We start from the raw sequence: 19,908 nt of genomic DNA, 5'->3' as shown, positions 1-19,908 counted from the left end.
TATTTTGTATTTTAGAGGTGGTGTTTTGTGGACAAATACTGTATATGAAAGAATCCTCAATAGGATTGGATAGTTTAGCATAATTTACTGCATTCAAATTGATCCCCTCCTTAGTCCCCTCACATTGAACAGGCTCATTTTCTAAATGCGCACAAAATCTCTGTTTTTCTCTGGAGTCAACATAACTAAATGTGCTGCTAAATCTGTGGAACTTCAAAGCTGTTTTTTTCTCTGCTCTCTTGCCAGGGTCATCACAGATAGCCAACTCCTATCTGCCTCCCCAGGCAAGACTTAAAGCTTTGACTATTGGTTTGTGGTTAGAGTTCAAACTTGGCTTCAACATTCAGCAGACCAGCATCAGCAACAGCAACAGGAAGCAACAACTACACACACACATGAGAGCTGAGGCACAGAGAAAAATATGAAAAAGATATATATTGGCAAAACAGCCCTCAAAACCCAGAGAAATGGTTGCAAACATCAGAAAAGAAGGTAAGATGAGTCACTCTGGGGAGTGTTTTGAACTCCTAACATCAGCCTCATTATTGCTGAATCCATTTCATCCATTTTAACTAATGGAAATGGATTCTCATTGGGAGGTCATGACCATTTAAAAAAAAAAAAGCATAATGTTGCATCTATTCATTCCCATCATTTATCTTCACGTCACAGTGTGTGAGCTGCTCTGCGTTTGACGGCTGTCACATGCATGTAGATGTGATACCTTTTAACAACAATGGCTGTGTGCTCAGACTTAATTAACCTGCCATTACAGTGATAAGAACGCAGAACAATTTTCACACGTACTTACAATGGTTCTACTTGCTATGTAATTTGAGTGAAGCAAAAATGTAACAAAGGTTCCCACCTTAACATAGGCACTGGCAATTTTTTGTGGATTTGACACTTTCGATCTGGTTAGTTTCATTTGCATGCAGGTCCCGATGTAAAAGCTAATTGTGGAAGTCACTGTATCTCTCTTCACAACCATGTATCCCTTGCTATGCTCCTTCTTTTTGTTGCCAAGCGAAAAAGGTCAGTTTAGTGGATCCAGTTGCTTTTTAAGTTTCATGTTTTGTAAGATGTGTACATCTAGCTGCTGCACCCTTTATCAGCTATTTGGTAGAAGAAAACGTATTGAAGACGAGATTTTTTAACTCAGCCTGATTTACTTCTGCAGTGTTAGGAAACACATTTATTGGCTTCCTCCTACTGCTTGATGAAGGCTTAATTAGTGCACATCATATACCAAATGGAATAACACTAAAGCCCACTGCCCCTGCCTATACGTCTTTCTGTGGACACCACTTTCTCCTTCTTTAGTGCCAGTTTAGTAATTGAGGCTCCGGGCCGAGGTGAACTTGGAAGGTGTAGTCACTGTGCCTGCTGGTTAGCTGCGCTGAGCCATCAAACCTCTCCGTGAGCCAAATATCCATCAGTCTGGCAAAATGCTAAATCCCCTCAGGGCGCACACTGCCCCCCCCACTCCTTTCATTACAGCATCCATCCCCTCAGTCTGCCCTGTCAGGGTGTTTTCATCCCTGATGCCTAAACCTGCATCAAACGTGTGACAACACACACTGTTGATGTTATTGACCGTGGTGGTGTTGGAAAGCTCTCATGCTCTTTGTGTCTTTTTCTCCATCTTTTAAAGCTGTGCTGCATTCTATATTTTTTGCTTTTCTTATGAATCACCTGTGGTTATGTCTGGGGGCAAAAGTCCTTTCCTATTCTTTCTCTCATTCAATAGAGAAGGGGGTGGGGGGCAGTGTAATGAAATTCACCATTACACCGATGGGAGCTCCTCTCCCAGCTCTTATCCCACCCTGTGAATGGGAAATGATTAGTATTCCTCCTCCATCCATCTCCTCCTCCCCATTGGCCTCCCTGCCTGGGACCTCTCTCACTCCAAACTGCATTACACTGCAGCCACACTTCATCCCTTCCTCTCCTTCTCACACAAACACATTGACACTTTACTTTTTACTCCAGTGCCTTGTCTCACTTTTCTTCCTTCTTTCTCTCGGCTTGCCTCAATCTGACAAACTCTGACAGCAATAAAAACACACCACTGTTGTGACTGTGTCGCCTTCAATCCCCTTCTCTAAACTCTCCCTGCCATCTGTTCAGCTCATTCCACGACCACAAGGATGACCTCCGTAAGCGCCTGTCGTACACCACCCACAAATTAGAGATGGTGGAAACGGAGTTCGAATCCACCCGGCAGTACCTCGAGACGGAGCTGCGTCGGGCCCAGGAGGAACTGGAGAAATTTACAGAGAAGCTACGCAGGTGTGTGTGTGCACCCATGTGCATGACTTGATGGACTGATTGGCTTTTTATGTATGCATGCAATGTCACTATCAATGGATTCTCTGAGTAGGAAGAAAGCCACTATGGTCCTACTTCAACACATCTGGCCAATCTCTGCCAGGAGTAAGCATGACTATTGAATCATCAGTTTCAAAAGTCATGATGATACAGTCCTATTTTTTGCAACAAAATAAAGGGTCAACAGCAGTTTAAATCATATTTTAGCATAGGGCTATCTCACCACATCACATACGAAGCAAAAGCTAACACTTTGTTTTCAGATTTCAATATGAAAGGAGGCCAGATGCACTTCAGTGGAAGTGCTTTGGCAGCTGGAAAATACAGCCTGACACCGTGACATTGGTTTATTTCCAGGCAGCAGAGCATATTGTAGAGGGGCCATGAATTGTTAGACCTAAAGGGTGACGATGTGTTCGAACCTAACCAAGTTAATTTTATCTCTAAACCTAAATAAGTGTTGTTTTATGCATAGCCAAAATGCAAATTAAAAGTAATTTAAAACAGTAAGAGATGAACCCAGGTTTTCTGGCAGAAAGGAAAGGACTACTAGTGTCCATGAAAGTGTTTCATATGGGTCACACCAACAAAGAAAAGTGTGACAGAGCAACCATAATGTAATCAAATACTTTATTGGGCACTAATTTAGAACTTACCAAGAGTTATTCTGTAGTCCACTATTGACAGCTTTTTGGATTTAATTGTCTGACTGGATGTTTAAATGACCTGAAGCACCAATCAACCAATTCCTGCCATCACCTGATTGAGTAATCTCATTAGCATCTGAGTGCTCTTTGAATTTGATGAATTAAGAAATAACAAATTAGTAATTTCTGCTGTCTGTTCCCTGTCGTACCCTTACACACGATACACATACAAAGCAATATGTGAAATGAAATATAAAGATTGTTTTGGCATTATCTTTAACAACTAATGCATGCAAGAAGCAAATTTTTGACCAAGCAAAGATTATTGACCATCAAGCTCTGAATTTTGACCGAATGTTCTCCATGTCTACAAATACGCATGATGAATATGCAGTTTAGAAAAACATTTCCTTGTCTGTGGAATCCTGAAGGGAAGGCAGTGTTGCTGCCTGTGACAGGGTCCCTTGGGACTCGGTCGCCCTGAGTCTGATATTTTCAGGCAGAATATCTTGAATTAACCCAATCGTTCTTGTAATTGGCTTGAGCCTAAATTTTCCATGTTTCTCTAAAAAGACAACAGCACTGCAGTCATTTGTTTTCATTTATGCCCCTTTCTTGGCTTCTCAGATCTCTTTCTTTTTTGTGATGGGTCTTTGCTTATGGTCTCCACTGCCCACATCTGTCTGGTTATGGGAGCCATAAACACACTCTTTGGCTTGAGAGCTAATGTGAAAATGTGATACTGAGCCGAGAGGTAGAAAAACTCCTCCCAACTCCTATTACATCAAGCTTACTCACACACTGGTAGTCTACCAAGAAGCAAAAATGAAATTTAAATTTGATCTCATAGCATCTTCTGAGCATATATCCTCTGAAATCTTGTCAATGCCATATATCTTTGTCTAGATTTATCGGTAGAGATAGGTACATTCAATGATTGTCAATGATATGTTTTTCTTCTGGTCTTTCTAGGATCCAAAGTAGCTATGCAGCTCTCCAGAGGATCAACCAGGATTTGGAAGATAAGATGCACAGGACGGTAAGAATGTTAACTTCACATTAGTGAATTTATTACCTCTGTTTCAAAACAAAATGTTAGCCTGTAAGTCAAACACCTGGATATTGTGCAAAGAAATATTTAGTTTAGTGCATCCTAACAGCAGTCTATAATCATTAGCTACTGCAAAATACATCAGCTATTCAGCCGCTGCTGGTCAATGGTCTGGTCAGTAAACAACTGTTTGTGTGTCATATATAGTATATACATACACTGTAACTTCATATTTCTTCTATGTCTGAACTGAGAGCTGGGAGCTCTCCCTCCCTTCTTAACTGCAGTGCCTGTTTGTATTGATATTAAGCACAGATGCCTAATGGTGTCTGTAGGTGCCACAGACTTCCCACTAAGACTCTCATAAAAGATGTATGAATGTGATGGAGATTTGTGAACTACATACTTGTACACACACACACACACACACACTCACATACTGCAGAACTAAACTGCTTTTGACCCCAAAGCTTGACCTGGACATATTCAAGAACATGGACTGCTGTAGTTACTAGGAAACCATTTCCTACAGATTGCTGCTGAATAAAAGTCCACCTTTCCCTCACAGACTGGAGTTGAACTGGAGTTTAAGCTGCTGGCTTCGGTTAATATAACATTACTGTGTTTTTTTTTTAACTTTCTTCAATATCGTAATATATATTTCAGCAGTTTGACTATCAATATTATTCAACACAAATACTGCAGTACAGATATGATTTAAATAAATAAACAGATCTTTCTCTAACATCATTTAAATTTGCTACAAGTGATTTTTTTCAGCAGATAAAACACTGATGATACATAAAAAATATTGTTAAAATTAATTTTTAACAGTCAGTTTGTAATATGCTGAACACTGATGTCATCCTACGATGAATGAATTTCAGAACTATTTAAGAATTTTAAGTATTTGCTTAAGTATTTTAAGCATGCTGTCCTTATTTTAATTCTTTGGTTTATTCTCAACATTAAGCAGGCTTTTTAGTTCTTTGAGCTGTGTATTTCAACTGCACACACATTCTCATATATGGTGTCAGATTCCGGGTTGTAATTCATAGAAAAAACATTTTGTTCATTCTGTCATTCAGCCAAGAGTACAAGAGAAATGTTCCATCCGCCACAAGCCTAACATTAAATATTTAAAAGCTGCTTCACCAAAAAAAAAATGCATTTCCTGTATTGGTGCTGTTGGCAGTGTAGATATATTGTGCAGATACAAAAACAGAAAACATGTGTAGTGAAATGTAATATGCACCCATGTGCTCAACATAAATCAATGAAGTGTTTGAAGCCATGCTGAGATTGCTTGACCTTAGTTAAAAGGGAAGGTTGGAGTTTAACCATGAGAGGCAGAGTAAAAAGTGAAAAATACGTGTGCTTCCCATCCTCAAATACATAGATCAAAATAAATGACTTAACGATAATCTATATGTTCTAATACAAGCAGATGATTTATGAATTACGATGACATTTACACTGTTCTATCTCTCTCTTTCTCTCTCCTGTCTAAGAAATGAAAAACCAAACATAATCAATTTTAACACACCTGTTCGGCAACAGAACCACTCTCATCTCTCTCAAAGCAATTACATGATCAAAGACAGGGAGCACAATCAATGTCCAAAGTAATTGGTCTTAGCTGCCATGCAACCCCTGTTAGAAAACTATTATAGCTAACTGCTGTTCTGGTCACCTCAGCAGCAGCTGTCCAATCAGATCAGGCTGAAAGGTTTCCCCAGCGTTTTACCCCCTCACTGCCTCAGCTTCAGGACTTGTCGGGCTAAATTAGTGCAGAAGATGAGCCGGCTCTACAGCCAGGCCTGTTCCTATGAACAGTATCTTGATTAACCTGGATCGTAATCTCATCATAAGTTTGAAAGAAACTGATGGAATAAGACGGTTGACAAAAACAAAACTGAGCCACGGTGAGCTAAAGATTCAAATTTAACAGCTAATCTATTGTAACCCGGATGTTGTCTAAATGTAATGTAACTCTAAATAGCAATAGACCAAGGATGGACCCTTATGGCAACTTATACATGATTGTAGGATAGATAATAAAGGCATCAAAACTTTTCTTTCGTTAGTGTGTTAGCAAGGCTAACAAGCAGCTGGCAAATCAGCAAAGCAGGTAGCACACACAGCTAGCCATCTGACCAGTAACCAGCAACTATTCACTGTCTTACACATGTTACTCACCAACGCTGCTCCTCCTCATACATCACATTTATATTTTATTTTATGGCAGCAGATTTTCTAGATGGATTTTCTGTGAACTCACGCATGGTAGAGGACCGGTGAGATGTGAAAATTGTAATAAATCGTTGTGGACATGAAATACAGTACTGATGTTTAGAAGACAGCCATTTACAACAGAGTCTGTCTAGCAGAATTTGTAGCCTGTTATTTGCGATGTTCTATTGTAATACTTACTGCTTTGTCATACAACGAATAGTGTGGAAGACTACAGTGTCTCCCATCACATACAGAACACACACATGTCATGTGCTTTTCAAAGGACTCGTCTCCGCAGCTGAGAGCCTTGGTGTTGCAAATCAGCTTTCATGGCAGGAGACAGTATGGGATTTTGTTTTAAGAGGCAGGTCTCATTGGGATTGCCATTTCTTTTGATGTCATGTCATGCAATGACATTTCAAGGGGGGGGAATATGTTCCTTTGTAGAAGACAGCCCAGAAAGGCAGGCGGTGACAAAGGCAGCTCCAATCAAAACAGACACGTAATTAAAAGTTCTGAGAGGCCTGAACTGGCAAGGTCAACTGAAAAGCAGCGCAGAACAAAACCAGTACATTACCGGCAAGGCAAGACAATAACACTCAAAAGAACTGACAGCATGTACGTTGTGATGATGTCGGTGTTTTGACTGACTTTTAGAAGCATTCTGTGTGGACAATCTCTGTCGTAGCTTTAAAAAAAAAAAAAAGTTAGTTATAGCTAGGCTAGTTATAGCTTGGTGCCTGTGAAACTGTTTAGTAAGTGCAGATTAATCTCTGGGCCTCTTCTGAGACTTTGCTGAACAAGCAGAAAATACATATTTGCATACATCTGTTAGACATAAGCTTTTTTTTGTCTGAGTCTTCTAAATATATCTCAAACAGTGCTGCAGAACAGATGGAACTTCAAAGACTCAGACTAAACACAGACTGTATAAACAAGAATTAGTTATTGTAATATTTGTAAATGTATAACGTGCTATTTTGGATTATATTATCAATTCATGTTTAGTGTGTCATCTTAGTTTAATAAACAGCAGACAGTTGTTGTTGGAAGATCCTGTCTTGAAAATGCCCGGGAGCTGTCCGTGGTGCTGAAAGTATTTGGCAGGCTCAGCTAACTAACAGCCGAACTGGCAGGAAATCAAGGCCTTACTCAATAACTGCCCTCCTAATACGGATAATGTCCACTTCATCAGGAAGTGTCACCACTAACCGCAGCCCTATTGTGAACCGCTTAAAAAACATCCAAACCTTATCATGTCCACTCACCATTACCTTTAAATCAGAGCATTAAATCTTCAGCAGTGAAAGACAAATAACAGACTGTGCCTCTGCAACGCTGTTTCTACAGTAACACTATGATTATTGTTAATGTTACTGTTGTTGAATGTTTTTTAGTGCTTTTAGTTTGGTACTAAATATAGATTATAGATAAATTATAGTTTTGTTTGCTCAGGTTTGGCTGTTTAACGTTCATCACTCCAGTTTTATTTGTCTTTATGTATAATTTAATACACACAATGATGCGGCAGTATTTGAATACAGTGTCTGTGTGGATGTGTATTATTTTTAAATTATTTTAGATTAAGTCCTTGTAGATTCAGAGAGTAATTATTTTCTGCAACAGGGATCACTCACACACACACACACAATGCACCATCAACACAGTGGAAGCAGAGCTAACACAGAGTAGCCAACAAATCACCTGGATGAAATATATTTCAGAAAAAGATATTCTGTCCATACTTCTCCCTTCAGACAAAAACTGACAAGAGGAATGAAGGATAGCTGTATTTTAGCAGCACACTTTATATCTGCCTGCCACAATCTGAGAAACACTCATACACACACACACACACACACACACAGCAAAGAGACATGACTACTGGTCACTATTAGAAGACTGATAGATTTCACTGCACCCACTAACCTGTGTGAATATAAGCAATAAACAATAAATGAATTGATCAAATCATGCAATCATTAACCACCCCTAAGTGACCAGACAGCTTTGTTCAGGAATTCCAGTATGTCCATATCTAGTTATATTAATCCATCACCTGTCGTAACCATTCTGAGTATTCTGTGGGCTTCTGTAGGAAGCACATGGGCTAAGAAGAAACAAAGGGCCTCTGATTGTATTTTTCTTAGTCAACACTATATGCAAACTATCACCATCAATAATATTTGATTTGTGATCGATACACCATATATAATGCATGGCAATATTAGACCAGTAATTGTTAAGCCAGCTAAATGCAAAATGTGGACAACATGGCAGGTTAAAAAAGAGTAATTCTGATTATTCTTATCTTTATCATTGTGACTGAAACTGAATATAAGGATTGCCTATAGTGGTCAAAATAAACAATGGCCAAATCAATCAAAAATAATGGGCTGTTCTGTTTCTGAGACACAAGGAAGCTTCTTATGTTTCTATTACTCTGTATGCATCTCATCTCTCTCCTCACCAAGGCCTGTATGCAGAGCACTAATTAGTCCACTAATTAGTGCATTAGTCCATTAACACCAACATCATTAATCATAATTTCTCAACAGAAAGTGCAAATATCAGACCACCATAGCTGTGAAACCAGACAAATCTTCCATACTTTTTGTTGTTGTTGTTCTAACGATTAACGCACATCAAAAAGCAACATGTATGTTTTAACATTTATTACAACATTTACATTTACAACAACATTTAATACAACTACAACATAGCTTTTTCACCAGCAAAGTGTGGTAGATCATACTATATTTTAGGTTTATGTTCTGGAGCTGTCTACCTAAAAGATAAAACACAATAACAAACAATTTTAAACAATAAAGTGGACATTAATATCTTTATGTCTTCAACCTCAATTGTGACAACTGACAGGCTTCTTTCTGAAAAAAAAAAACTGCTATTCACAAGAGCAAGAATCAATCTGCTTTCAGAGGCTGCTGGTTATCTTCGGAGTCTGATTTGAAACCCTTTTTAATGAGGTTAGAAATCTACTTTGTTTCCTTTTTCCTCTAAAATGAGACTGTAAACTGAAGTTGAATTTCTTTCTCTCCTTTGTGAACTGCAAGCTTCAGTAATTGCATCTCATGGGAGTTAGGCTTCATTTGTTGCCCAGTGAAAAGACAGAATCTCCAGCAGAATAAGTAAAACAAACTGGGGTGTTTCTTAGAAAAAACATAGTTTTATCTATTTTGCATACTGTGCACTCAATTCAACAAACCCTCTTGATCAATAATTGAAACAAGCCTGTTTTTTTGTTGTTGTTTTGTTTCTTTAAATATCTGCATTCTGGTCTGGATAAGGGTGTTCATGTGTCAACTAGAGTAATTACAATAAACTTGCATTCATTTATAGTGGAAAGATAAAAAGCCTTTGTTGTCTGAACTGGCCTGTGGTGAGAAACAATAGCCCTGTTCTTCCACTGAGTCAATCCCTCAAGATATGAAATGTGCGTATTAATCTTCCTTCATACTGATCCTTTACATGTGTGGCACCAACTGATAAGAACATCTTGGTGACAGCATCCAATACAGTGTGACTGGCAGAGATAGCACCAATCAGAGTGCACAGCTGTGATTCCACCGCTGGCCATAGCGTTTCATCAAAGTTACACACACACGCACCCCTCCAAAACCACATGTTCGTCATATTAAGCCCATTGAGATTACCCTTCCTTATTTTCTTTAGATAAAAGTTGTACTAAGTCACCATCTAATCCTCTGTATGTTTAAAGAGCCAGTAGATTACTTAATAAATCAAAGTTATTAAAGTGAGCAGCTGTAGTAACTGTAAGTTAACCTGTGTCTTAATAAAAAAAGGAACGTGATTATTTTGGTCTTAGAAAATGTCATAATAAACTTTGTACCACAAGACACAATAGTGAGTCAGATCTAGTTTTGCCTCAATACAACGTAAAAGTAAAAAGATGTATCCTGTGATATCCTGCTATACAAAAGTCTCGTCAATCATGTTGATTGGCAGGAAGTTGGTGAATGAATGGAGCATAAAGCTAGTGATGGCTCATACTATACTGTTGGTAAGCACACAGCAGGATCAGGGGCTGCAGGCCTAGCATCAACAGCAAGCGGTGATTGCGTAGCTTAATAAAGCACTAGGATCTAGACAGAAACAACAGTTGCAACAGATTTAATTTAAACTTAGTTTAAAATAACATTTTTAATATTATAATTTTAAGTTAAGCACCATGGTCTTAAATTGTATTTTATTTATTGTTTAACTTGAATTTTTGTAAAAACAAAAACAAACATTACTCTTAGTTTCTCTCTGAGTTATTTTAAATTGGAAAAAAAAATGCAGGTGTTTAATTGCTCCCACAGAAACATGTGTAAAGGTACACTTATCAATGTTCTAAATTAACACAAAATGGTTATGTTTGCTGTGAACACAGGATTGCCTGATTATACAGCCCTGTGGCTTCATGTTTTGCTTTACTGCCTCCAACATCACTGTTTTGATTCATTTGCTTCACTTTCATCACTCTAATCATCATCATTTCCAGATGCAGGAGGCAGCTGTTTTCACTGAAAATGCTCTCTACTAAATATATTACACACTACCCGCCCAACACCCATAGGTACACAGTGTACAGTTTGCAGCAAGCTGGTGAACACAGTGGTACGTTTAGCAGCTAAACAGATATTTCCCACAGGAGCTGGTGTAGACAAAACCAAACTAAAAGGAGAGTGAATATTGAAGTTTCTCTTGGTGAATACTAATGCTGCCCTCTGTGTTCTGAATATGTAAATAAATCACTGTATGCTAACAAGTTTTTACAGATTGTTTTGTAGCCCAAAAGTGCAAAAAAAAATCACATGAAAGTCATTTTAATCTGAATTATACCTGAGCGTAGGACTGTGATGGTAGCACCAAGAACAGCTGATGTAGGAAGGAATAGTTTTCTTCAGTATACAGAGTAAGCAATCCAACATTTGATCCCTCAAAAAACATCAAGTTAACAAAAGAAACAGTTGCAGAATATACATATAAGCTATAAAATGCCCTAAAGTGGTCATCTGCATCGCAAAAATATGAACAGAAACCCAGAGAGTAATGAGCTGGAGAAAGAGCAGCAGGGAGCTGCACGTCTCGACAGCTGATTAATGAGACCGTAACAGAATTGGATTTGAATATCAATGCTGCTCTATTGCTTAAACTGACATTAATTGCCACCTATTAGATTGGCTCTGTACCTCTGTATTTCAAAACAATCACAGCCACTGAGAGATTAGAAGAGAGAAGGGTTGGAGGCCAAGTGAGTGTGTCGTTTGTCAGCCGGTGCTGTGTGGTAGGTTTCACAATTAAAACAGTGTGTGTGTGTGTGTGTGTGTGTGTGTGTAACAATAAGAAGAAACCACAATTTCTTTGACAGCAGAACCCTCTACTGGCCCCTAAAGTCTGAACTGTTTATGACATGTCATAACTGGATTTCGATGCTTATAAAAGGTACAGAAGGTAAAGGAATAAAAAGGAGGATATTATGGCTAATAAATCATTCAAATGTGTACTTTCCACATCCATTGTTGCTTCCTAAAAAGAAGATGTATTCTTGAGATACCAATACACCTTACAATAGGTAATGATATTAACCAGCAGTGAGAGGTCAATCATTGCTAAAACAGAAACATCTGAAGCCACCGAGCTTCAAAACCACTTCTGGGTGACATCATATCGCTTTGTCCATTTTTTATTTACAGTCAACTGTTCCCATGTTGGAGTAACGTCCTCTGAGGAGTGTGAATGTGCAGCGCTGTTAAGCCTTTGTGAATTATGTATGAATCTCTGTGGCAAACTGCAGGGTAGTGACCAGCAGCATCATTTAACTCCACTGTTAGCGGGGCTCAAAATGTGACTCCAGCAGGGTCATTTTACATTTTCTTTGACAGACAATCACTAAAAATGGAAAGAGTGTTCTATTTGTCTTCCCTTCTTTTTCCTCCTCTTCCTCCCCTCTATGTATCTTTCTCTTACTCCCAGAGTAATTGATATGATATGAGCTCTGGCAAGTGTAATCTTCTTTTAATTAAGACCTGCTGCTGGCACCAGCTCTTAGACTGATAGTGACTTATGATTCTCTTCCTCTCATTTTTCTTACCCTTCTCTATCATCTTGATTTTCCTCTGTTGCTCCTCCAACTTTGGCTCTCTCATCGTTCTTGTTATCTCAACTCCTTCCTCTAACCCTTTACATCCTGCCCCTCATCTTTTCATCTCCTCTGTCATCCACTGTCTTTTTCTCACACTGCAGTCTCAGCAACACGAAGACGAGAAGAGAGCACTCAGCCGGGAAATCATTGTTCTCAACAACCACCTCATGGAAGCCAAAATGACCATTAATAAACTCAGAGAGGACAATGTGAGTACTCATGGCTGCATCAAGCACCGTCTCAGATATTGTTGATGTGTGCGTGTTGAAACTTTCTTTATTTTTGCAGAGGATGCTCTTAAAATATTTTTTGTTTGCCTCCTGGCTGACAAATTAGGCCTAGAGCACAAAGATTAGGGGCCCTGCGGCTGTTGCCATCCATGCTTGGTCAGTAATCCAGCCTTATTAGCACAGAAATGAAAGTTGGTTTCAGATGCTGAAATGACAATTCTTTAAATAGTTGGGGGGTTTTTTTTGTAAACATTTTCAGCTACTACAAGTCAAATCTGCTGAATTTTTACAACATCCTCAATGTGTCAAGGTGCAACAGCAGATAGAGGAATTAGCTCTAATCCACTGGGTGTTTTATAGTGATTATACCGAAATCAATGGGCATCCTCAGGGCTGCCAGAAGATGGAGCAGAGCTGACGATGACTTGAGCTCAAGGGCATGTGGCAGTCTGGTGCCTCACTTTCTTTGAAGTGATTTTCCTGATAGGGGCCCTCAAGTTCTCTCCGTTTGCTCTATGGCACCTTTGAGCTATAGAGCATTTTGACAATCCTCCCAGATCCAGGCTGGGCTGATTGGAGTTAAAGTTCAGTGTGAGTGGGAGCAGAATTTGTCCCTTTAGAACCAAGTTTGAATTTAGACAAAGCAAAGTAACCTTTTAAAAAATGTCACGCCTGAAACCTCATGGGAAAATAAATATTCATGATAGTGAATATAATTTATATTACTATAAAGTGACTTTATCTGCAGAACCCTATTACATGGTTGGATTACTGAACGGGCAAAACAGGAACAGACCCAGAAGGCTCAAAGGTCATAGATTCCCATGTGCTTGTGTTTGAAATGAATGCTAACATTTGTTTGTCATAAAGTCGATATAAAAACTACAAAGAGATGCAAAACAAGTACACACTAGGACTGAATTAAAGTCAGATTAAAATAATAAACAATTAAACTACAAAGAGATGCCGGATAGCTGTATATAGAAGCAAATTACAAACACACAAAAATCTGCAAAGGGAAGAAAAGGGCATATTGTAGCCAGTAGCTATTTCTTGGTTCACACATTCAAAGGTGAAACTAACAGAGAACAAGAAGAGAAGCAGAATTCCCTTGGACATTTCCTTCATTTGAAATATACACACAGTAAGTTGCAGAAAGTTAAGCCCTCACAATAACTGGCTGACCACCATCTGGAACAACAAAGCCACAGTGACATCCCCATGAGGAACACAAACCATGCAGCTCACATTAACTAATACATCGCCAAGATCTCAGAGGCCTATTTCAACAATTCCCCAAAACTACTTAGAGTCCAAAGGTCCCCTTTCAAATAAATGAAAAGAAATGAAGTGATTCAAAAAGCAGTCACAGTTAGCTGCTGCTGCATGTCAGAGCGGAGGCTTTGATATTACAGGAAGTGTGTGGTGTTACAGAGTCACGGGGAGGCTACACTGCAGAAAGAACTGACCTTTATAAGTGGATGGATCCGACAGAGGAGGAAGAGGAAGTTGTCTAAACCAGTGAACCACCCACACATGCACCCAGACTTTGAAAACAAACTAAAGTGGGCATCTGCAGTGGACCACCGTCACTCTGCTGTAAAAATCTAAAAACCATCCATTCTAAGGGAGAAAGCACAAGGGAGGAGATAAATAATGCTGCACTTTCTTCCAGGCTGGAAGGTGCAGATAAGTGAAAGCGCTGGTACAGGCAGCACTAATAAAATTAGCACAGTCTGCACTGAGGAGATAGAAGATATTACAAATGAAAAGAAAAAGTTAGAAGGTAATATTAAGATCCTGCAAATCCCTGATGCCAACCATGTGGAATAATGGAGCCAAGGTTAAATGTGTTTTATCTAAGTCTAGTCTCTCAGTTTTGATATATGAATTTATTCCTTTAATTTAATGGGTTATATATCAGACTATAAATCATGACTTCCCCGTGCAGTAGCTCAGGATTTCGGGTGAATATATACTGTGTATTAATTGTAGAAGCAATGCAGAACATAATCTACCGATTTCCTACATAAATTGTTAAGCCAAATGACGTATTAATGTTGTAGGTGCAACTCACACACTCTATTCCCACTAGACTCATTTAAACAGCCCTCACTCAGAAGCTCACATGGACCATCAGGCTTCCAAGAAAAGTTTTAAAGTTTGGTGAATGAGGATAATCTTTCTGCCTCTTCCAGGACCTGTACAGGAAAGACTGCAACCTGGCAGCCCAGCTGCTGCAGTGCTCCAAGTCTCACTACAGAGCACACAAACTGTCTGAGGTGAGCTTTCCAACACTGCAGCTACAGCTACATCAGTTTGATACCATGACGGAGCAGCACTTCACCACAAGAGTGTCTGATAAAGGATTACTTAAAACATTTCATAGAAATACTACATTTAGGGTGCATCACCTCAGTGTCACTGAAATCCTGCTCCGGTGACTAAAGTTACATCTTGTAGTGTATGCCCTGTAATTACTTTACTAATTAATTTTAGACATTTATTATGCATTGATTTTATAATATAGACAGCTTCCCCTATTGCGTTCTTTGTGATCACAAACCTTGGTGAATGGTTTTCACAATAAGAGACAGGCCTGTTGCTCATTGCCTCTCCAGTCAGACTGAGGAAGGTCTGCTGTCTGAAGTGCCATCTGTCTGCATCGCGCCTGTGCATAATGAATGAATGGAGGTTGGCTTGAGACGACACCTGATGCACACACACACAAAAAAAGAACACTTTACTCTACTGCAGGGCTGATACAGATACATATGACTACTTCAATAATGAAATATTCATTAGAGAAATTAATCAGGGCTGCTGCTCTTCTCCTGTTAATAATAATAATTTGCTAATAATTTGTGTTTTGCCTACATATATAAACACAAATATATATGTTGCAGTATGCAAGATGATGTATTTTGAACTCTCTAAGCCACCACACAGTAGTGTAAGAAAGAAAAGCGAAGTTTAAAGTACATTTAAATTACAATTAAAGCATTGTTAGGTGTTGCATATTGTGCTGTCTTTCAAATGTAAATAAATAAATACATTTCACAGTGAGGGACTGAATTGGTTCCATCATACACTATTAAAACCTTTATTTTAATATCTAAAACAAGACCTGTGGATGTGTGTGCCATCACGTTGATTAACACTGCAGAACTATGTGACTGTTAATTAAGATTTGCCTCAGATACAGCTAATGCTGAGCTAGCTTACTGAGAGCACATACTGTATATTATCTTGTTCACACCCCCCCCACAGCCTCACCTACTTTCCATCTCTATTCCCTCAAGGAGAGGCAACAGCTGCTAAAAATAGCCCATGCTTGAAAGATGCAGGTTATTTTATGCCAAGACGAGCTTCTATTTCTTAACAAAGCCAAGTCAGTATTTTTTGCTTCTTTTTTTTTTTTACACTATACCCAGCTTGACACTCGGAGCACTGGTTTAATTTGAATCTAAGCCGTTCCCCGTGGAACTGATATGTGTTTGATGGTAGACAGAAGAAAGCAGACTGAGAAAAAGACAGGAAGAGAGAGAGAGAGAGAATGAAAGGTTTTGGTTGAGGAGGCGGTGGTGTGAGAGGAGAAAGATGAAAGGATAAAGAAGAGGAAGAGAAGAAAGGGAGCTCAGTGTGGCAGGAACAGTGCCTACTGACCCTGACCGGCTTTAATAGGCACAAAGAACTGGTCTGTAATTGACAGGAACAGTTTTCTCAAACATGAGCCGATCCAAGAGATTATGTGTCTGTCTGTCCAAAAAAAAAAAGAAGCAAACAAAGAGAGGGCAAGAAAAAAAATCTGATTTTTTTGGTGTACAGCACATAAGCAATATTTGAACACACAACATTTTAACTATGGGCGCTATAATTCCTAAAAGATTTATGAACTAATCTAGAGTTGAGAATTAATTACTATAGAGCAGCATTAAAATAATCTTAAAACACACAGAAAAAGATATTCAATTGTAAGTTTTCATTGAATTTGCTTGCTAATTCTGAAGTGTTCCAATTTTTGCTTTTAATTTTATTCACTTTCTTCCTTGTCTCAGCTGCCACTGGAATTCCAGGAGCGCGTCAGCTCCCACATGGAGAAACACAATCGAGGGAGCAGAGCCACCGTGGCGATGTGTCACTCCAATTACCCCGATGCTGTGCCCACCTCCATAATTGCCAAAGTCCTGGAAAAACCAGAACCGGGAAGCAGCTGCCCTGTTACCCGCTCACCAAGCCCACAGCCACAGGATGGGGAGTTTCTAACAGGAACAGGAAGCACTGATCACCTGAACCGCCGCGTTTCTTATAAGACGTCCGACCTGTACTGCAGCGACACGGCCCTCTACTGCCCTGAACGATGGCAAGTCACAGAGCGCAGGCAGAGTGTCGACCTGCATGGCACAGGCCTGCTGCAGCTCCACGCCCAAAACTCCACTGACAGTAACCCGGATGAAGAGGCTTTCCACTCTGGAAGTTTCTCCCACCACGAGCCCCCGTCGTCCTTCCACCATCATGATGAGTTCGGCACTGGTAGCCTACCGGCTTCCAGTTCCTACTCCAGCTTCAGCCTTGCGTCGGATGATAAGGGAGGAGTAAGTGGTGGGTGTGGGCGCACAGCCAGCAGCACCTTGTCCTCATCCCACCAGGGTCTTTACATGGACTGGCGAGACAGTGGCAGTGGGGACTATGAGCGGAAAAGCATGTCCTCTTATGATAAAGACAGCCCAAGTTTCCCCAAGTCTCATAGCATCCAACACATGGTGATTCCCAGGAGCCCGCAGAAGGGCACCTCACCCGCGTACACAAGGACAGCTTCATGCTTCAGTGAACCGTACCATTCCAGCACCCCACGCTTGGCCTCCTCTCACAGCATGGGGTCTACAACAGGACTGGGCCAGGCTCGTGGAAGACCTATAGATAGCCGAGGTGACGTCCACATCCCTGAGGATGACCTGAGCAGCCGCTGGAGACAGCTTAGCGTGGAAGACATCAACACCTTCTCATCTTCTTATCGTGACATCACAGGGCGGGTCTCTCCGTACAGTTTCTCTGAACGCCACTTTGCCATGGGCCCCTCCAGCAAGGTGAAGGGGTCTCTTTACAGCAGCTTCCAGGAAGGAGATGACGTCTTCCACAGCCGTGTGCTTGACCAGTGTTTTGCTGTAGTTTCCTCCTCGCCTAGCCGCAGCCCCAAACCTCTGGAACACCGTAAGCAGGAGAAAACCTCAGTCCTGTATAGGACCAAGGAGGACAGTCAGGACTCGGACTGCAGTCTGTTCCTCTCAGGGAGCTCTAAAGACAAGGAGAGCAGCGGGGGAGCAACTGCAGCAAGCAGCGCCAAGAAGGACTATGTAAACCTGAGCGCAGACAGCTCGGCTGAGTCCTTACACCAAAGCTCGCTCGAAGCCTCAAGTCTTCAACACTATCCCACCCCAAGACCGAGTGTCCGGCCTCGCCCAAGCTCCAGCTCTGCTCTCAGTGTCGGCCCCACACTTCCAAAGAAGACCTCTCCGAGATACCAAAAATTTGGCAGCACGGGACTGACGAGGAAGGACAGTCTGACCAAGGCACAGCTATATGGCACACTGCTGAATTGAGCATAGAGAAAGAGAATTTCACTTTATGCATGATGATGATGATCCTAACTTACTGTACTGTATTGTATGTCTCCCTGCAGCATACTTGGTGTGATGGGGTGTTAATGATGTTTCATGTATCCTAGCCAAGGCACGTTTCATGCAGTCCGCAGTTTTTTTTCCTATTGTATGCCATCAAGTGTGCAGCTACCCGAGACCAGCTAGTTTTTTGTTAATGACAATTAACTACATTCCATCTACAACACGGAGCCGGCTACATAGAGATACCGTGGTCTTTTTGTGATGTTAAGTACAGTTAGTAAAACTAGCAAACGGCCATTTATTTCTGCTTCAATATACACTATAGTATTGATAATGGACTGAGGTGTGGTGACGTCTGGGAGAGGCTATCCCTTATATATAAGATGTTAAAAAGATTTGTCTATTCTCTTTTCTCTTAAAGAAAAAAATGCACGTTGTATAACAGATAAATAGGAAATAGATTGGATAACACACTTCCAGTTCCTCATTGATGAGCACCTTAAACTGGCTCAACTGTAGATAATAAAAATATATATTTGAAAGCAAGCTAGAACTAAAATTCCTGAATCTGATTAACAGAATAGATACACTATACAGAAGAGTAACTATAAGCTCTTAAGATGTTTAATTTTCATTTAGCTGGAGCATATTTTTGTATCAAAATAAGATGAGGAAATCAGAGTAGCCGTTAAACCAGGACACTTGTGCAATTGCCTTAACTCTGTTCATTGAACAGAAAGTTCCTCCTTTACAGCATCTGTGTACATACTGTATATCTGCTGTGTTGTTGCTGTATGTATAACCTGTTACAACATTATGTTCTTCCTGTCAGCCAGTGTTGGGGAGTAATGGATTACGTGTTCCGACATTACATAAATACACAAAATATGAGTAACTGTATTACATGCTGCTGGATAAAACAAGTCACATAAAAATCATTGTCTTCATTGGAACAAAGATCTTGTTTACAGCAGAGGTCTGACTTTCTCCTGATCGCTTGTCTCACTGTGTGGTCATGTACATATATGGATGTCCATGAATAGTCATTGGAGTGAGAGCTCTTACCGTCAATACAAAATCTTTGATCAAAGCAAAGGTTCTGTGAGCAAACTGGACAGAAAACTGCATGCTGCGGGTGACAGAGAGGACTGCAGGAGGAGTGCAGCCGGACTGATGGGGTTCTGAGAATGAGGATGAAGAGTTAAGGTGTTGCGTTACATGCTCATAATGCTCCTCAATCATGATCCCGGTACACAGTTAGAGCCACTTGAATGAATCAACTAGTTAGCTATTAGCTGCTAGCTAACTGGGGCTGGGGCTTGCAGTCAGGTGGTTTTAAAAAAAAAATGATAAAATGAAGAACCTCTGTTTTATGTTCATATTCACACGTTGTTTGGTGTGTGTAAAATTATATATTATTTTGACATCATTACATTCTGTTTCTGTTTCTCTAAATAGAACATTGATGTGAATGCAGTCAGCTGTAACAATCTTGACATTTTTTTATTGAATGTTTTATACCGTCCTTTGTAGTGAGCAGAGGATGATTCCTGCATTCAATCACTTAAAATGCAAATCAAGTTATTCAAGTATTATGTAATACATTACAAATTACATTTTAGGA

General features: G+C 40.0%; 1 protein-coding gene across 1 annotated transcript; it reads left to right on the top strand.

Moving 5' to 3' along the window:
* Positions 1-421: 421 nt before the first annotated feature.
* begain (brain-enriched guanylate kinase-associated) lies at positions 422-18,263 on the top strand. The gene is made up of 6 exons (XM_028395887.1): positions 422-492; positions 2,131-2,292; positions 3,951-4,017; positions 12,535-12,642; positions 14,862-14,945; positions 16,722-18,263. The coding sequence occupies exons 1-6, from the start codon at positions 422-424 to the stop codon at positions 18,261-18,263; spliced, it is 2,034 nt and encodes a 677-aa protein (XP_028251688.1).
* The last annotated feature ends 1,645 nt before the right edge of the window (positions 18,264-19,908 follow it).

Source organism: Parambassis ranga, chromosome 22 (assembly GCF_900634625.1).
Source record: "Parambassis ranga chromosome 22, fParRan2.1, whole genome shotgun sequence".
Lineage (NCBI taxonomy): Eukaryota > Metazoa > Chordata > Actinopteri > Ambassidae > Parambassis > Parambassis ranga.
The sequence above is the reverse complement of the archived record's forward strand: the minus strand, read 5'-3'. Positions and strand labels throughout refer to the sequence as shown.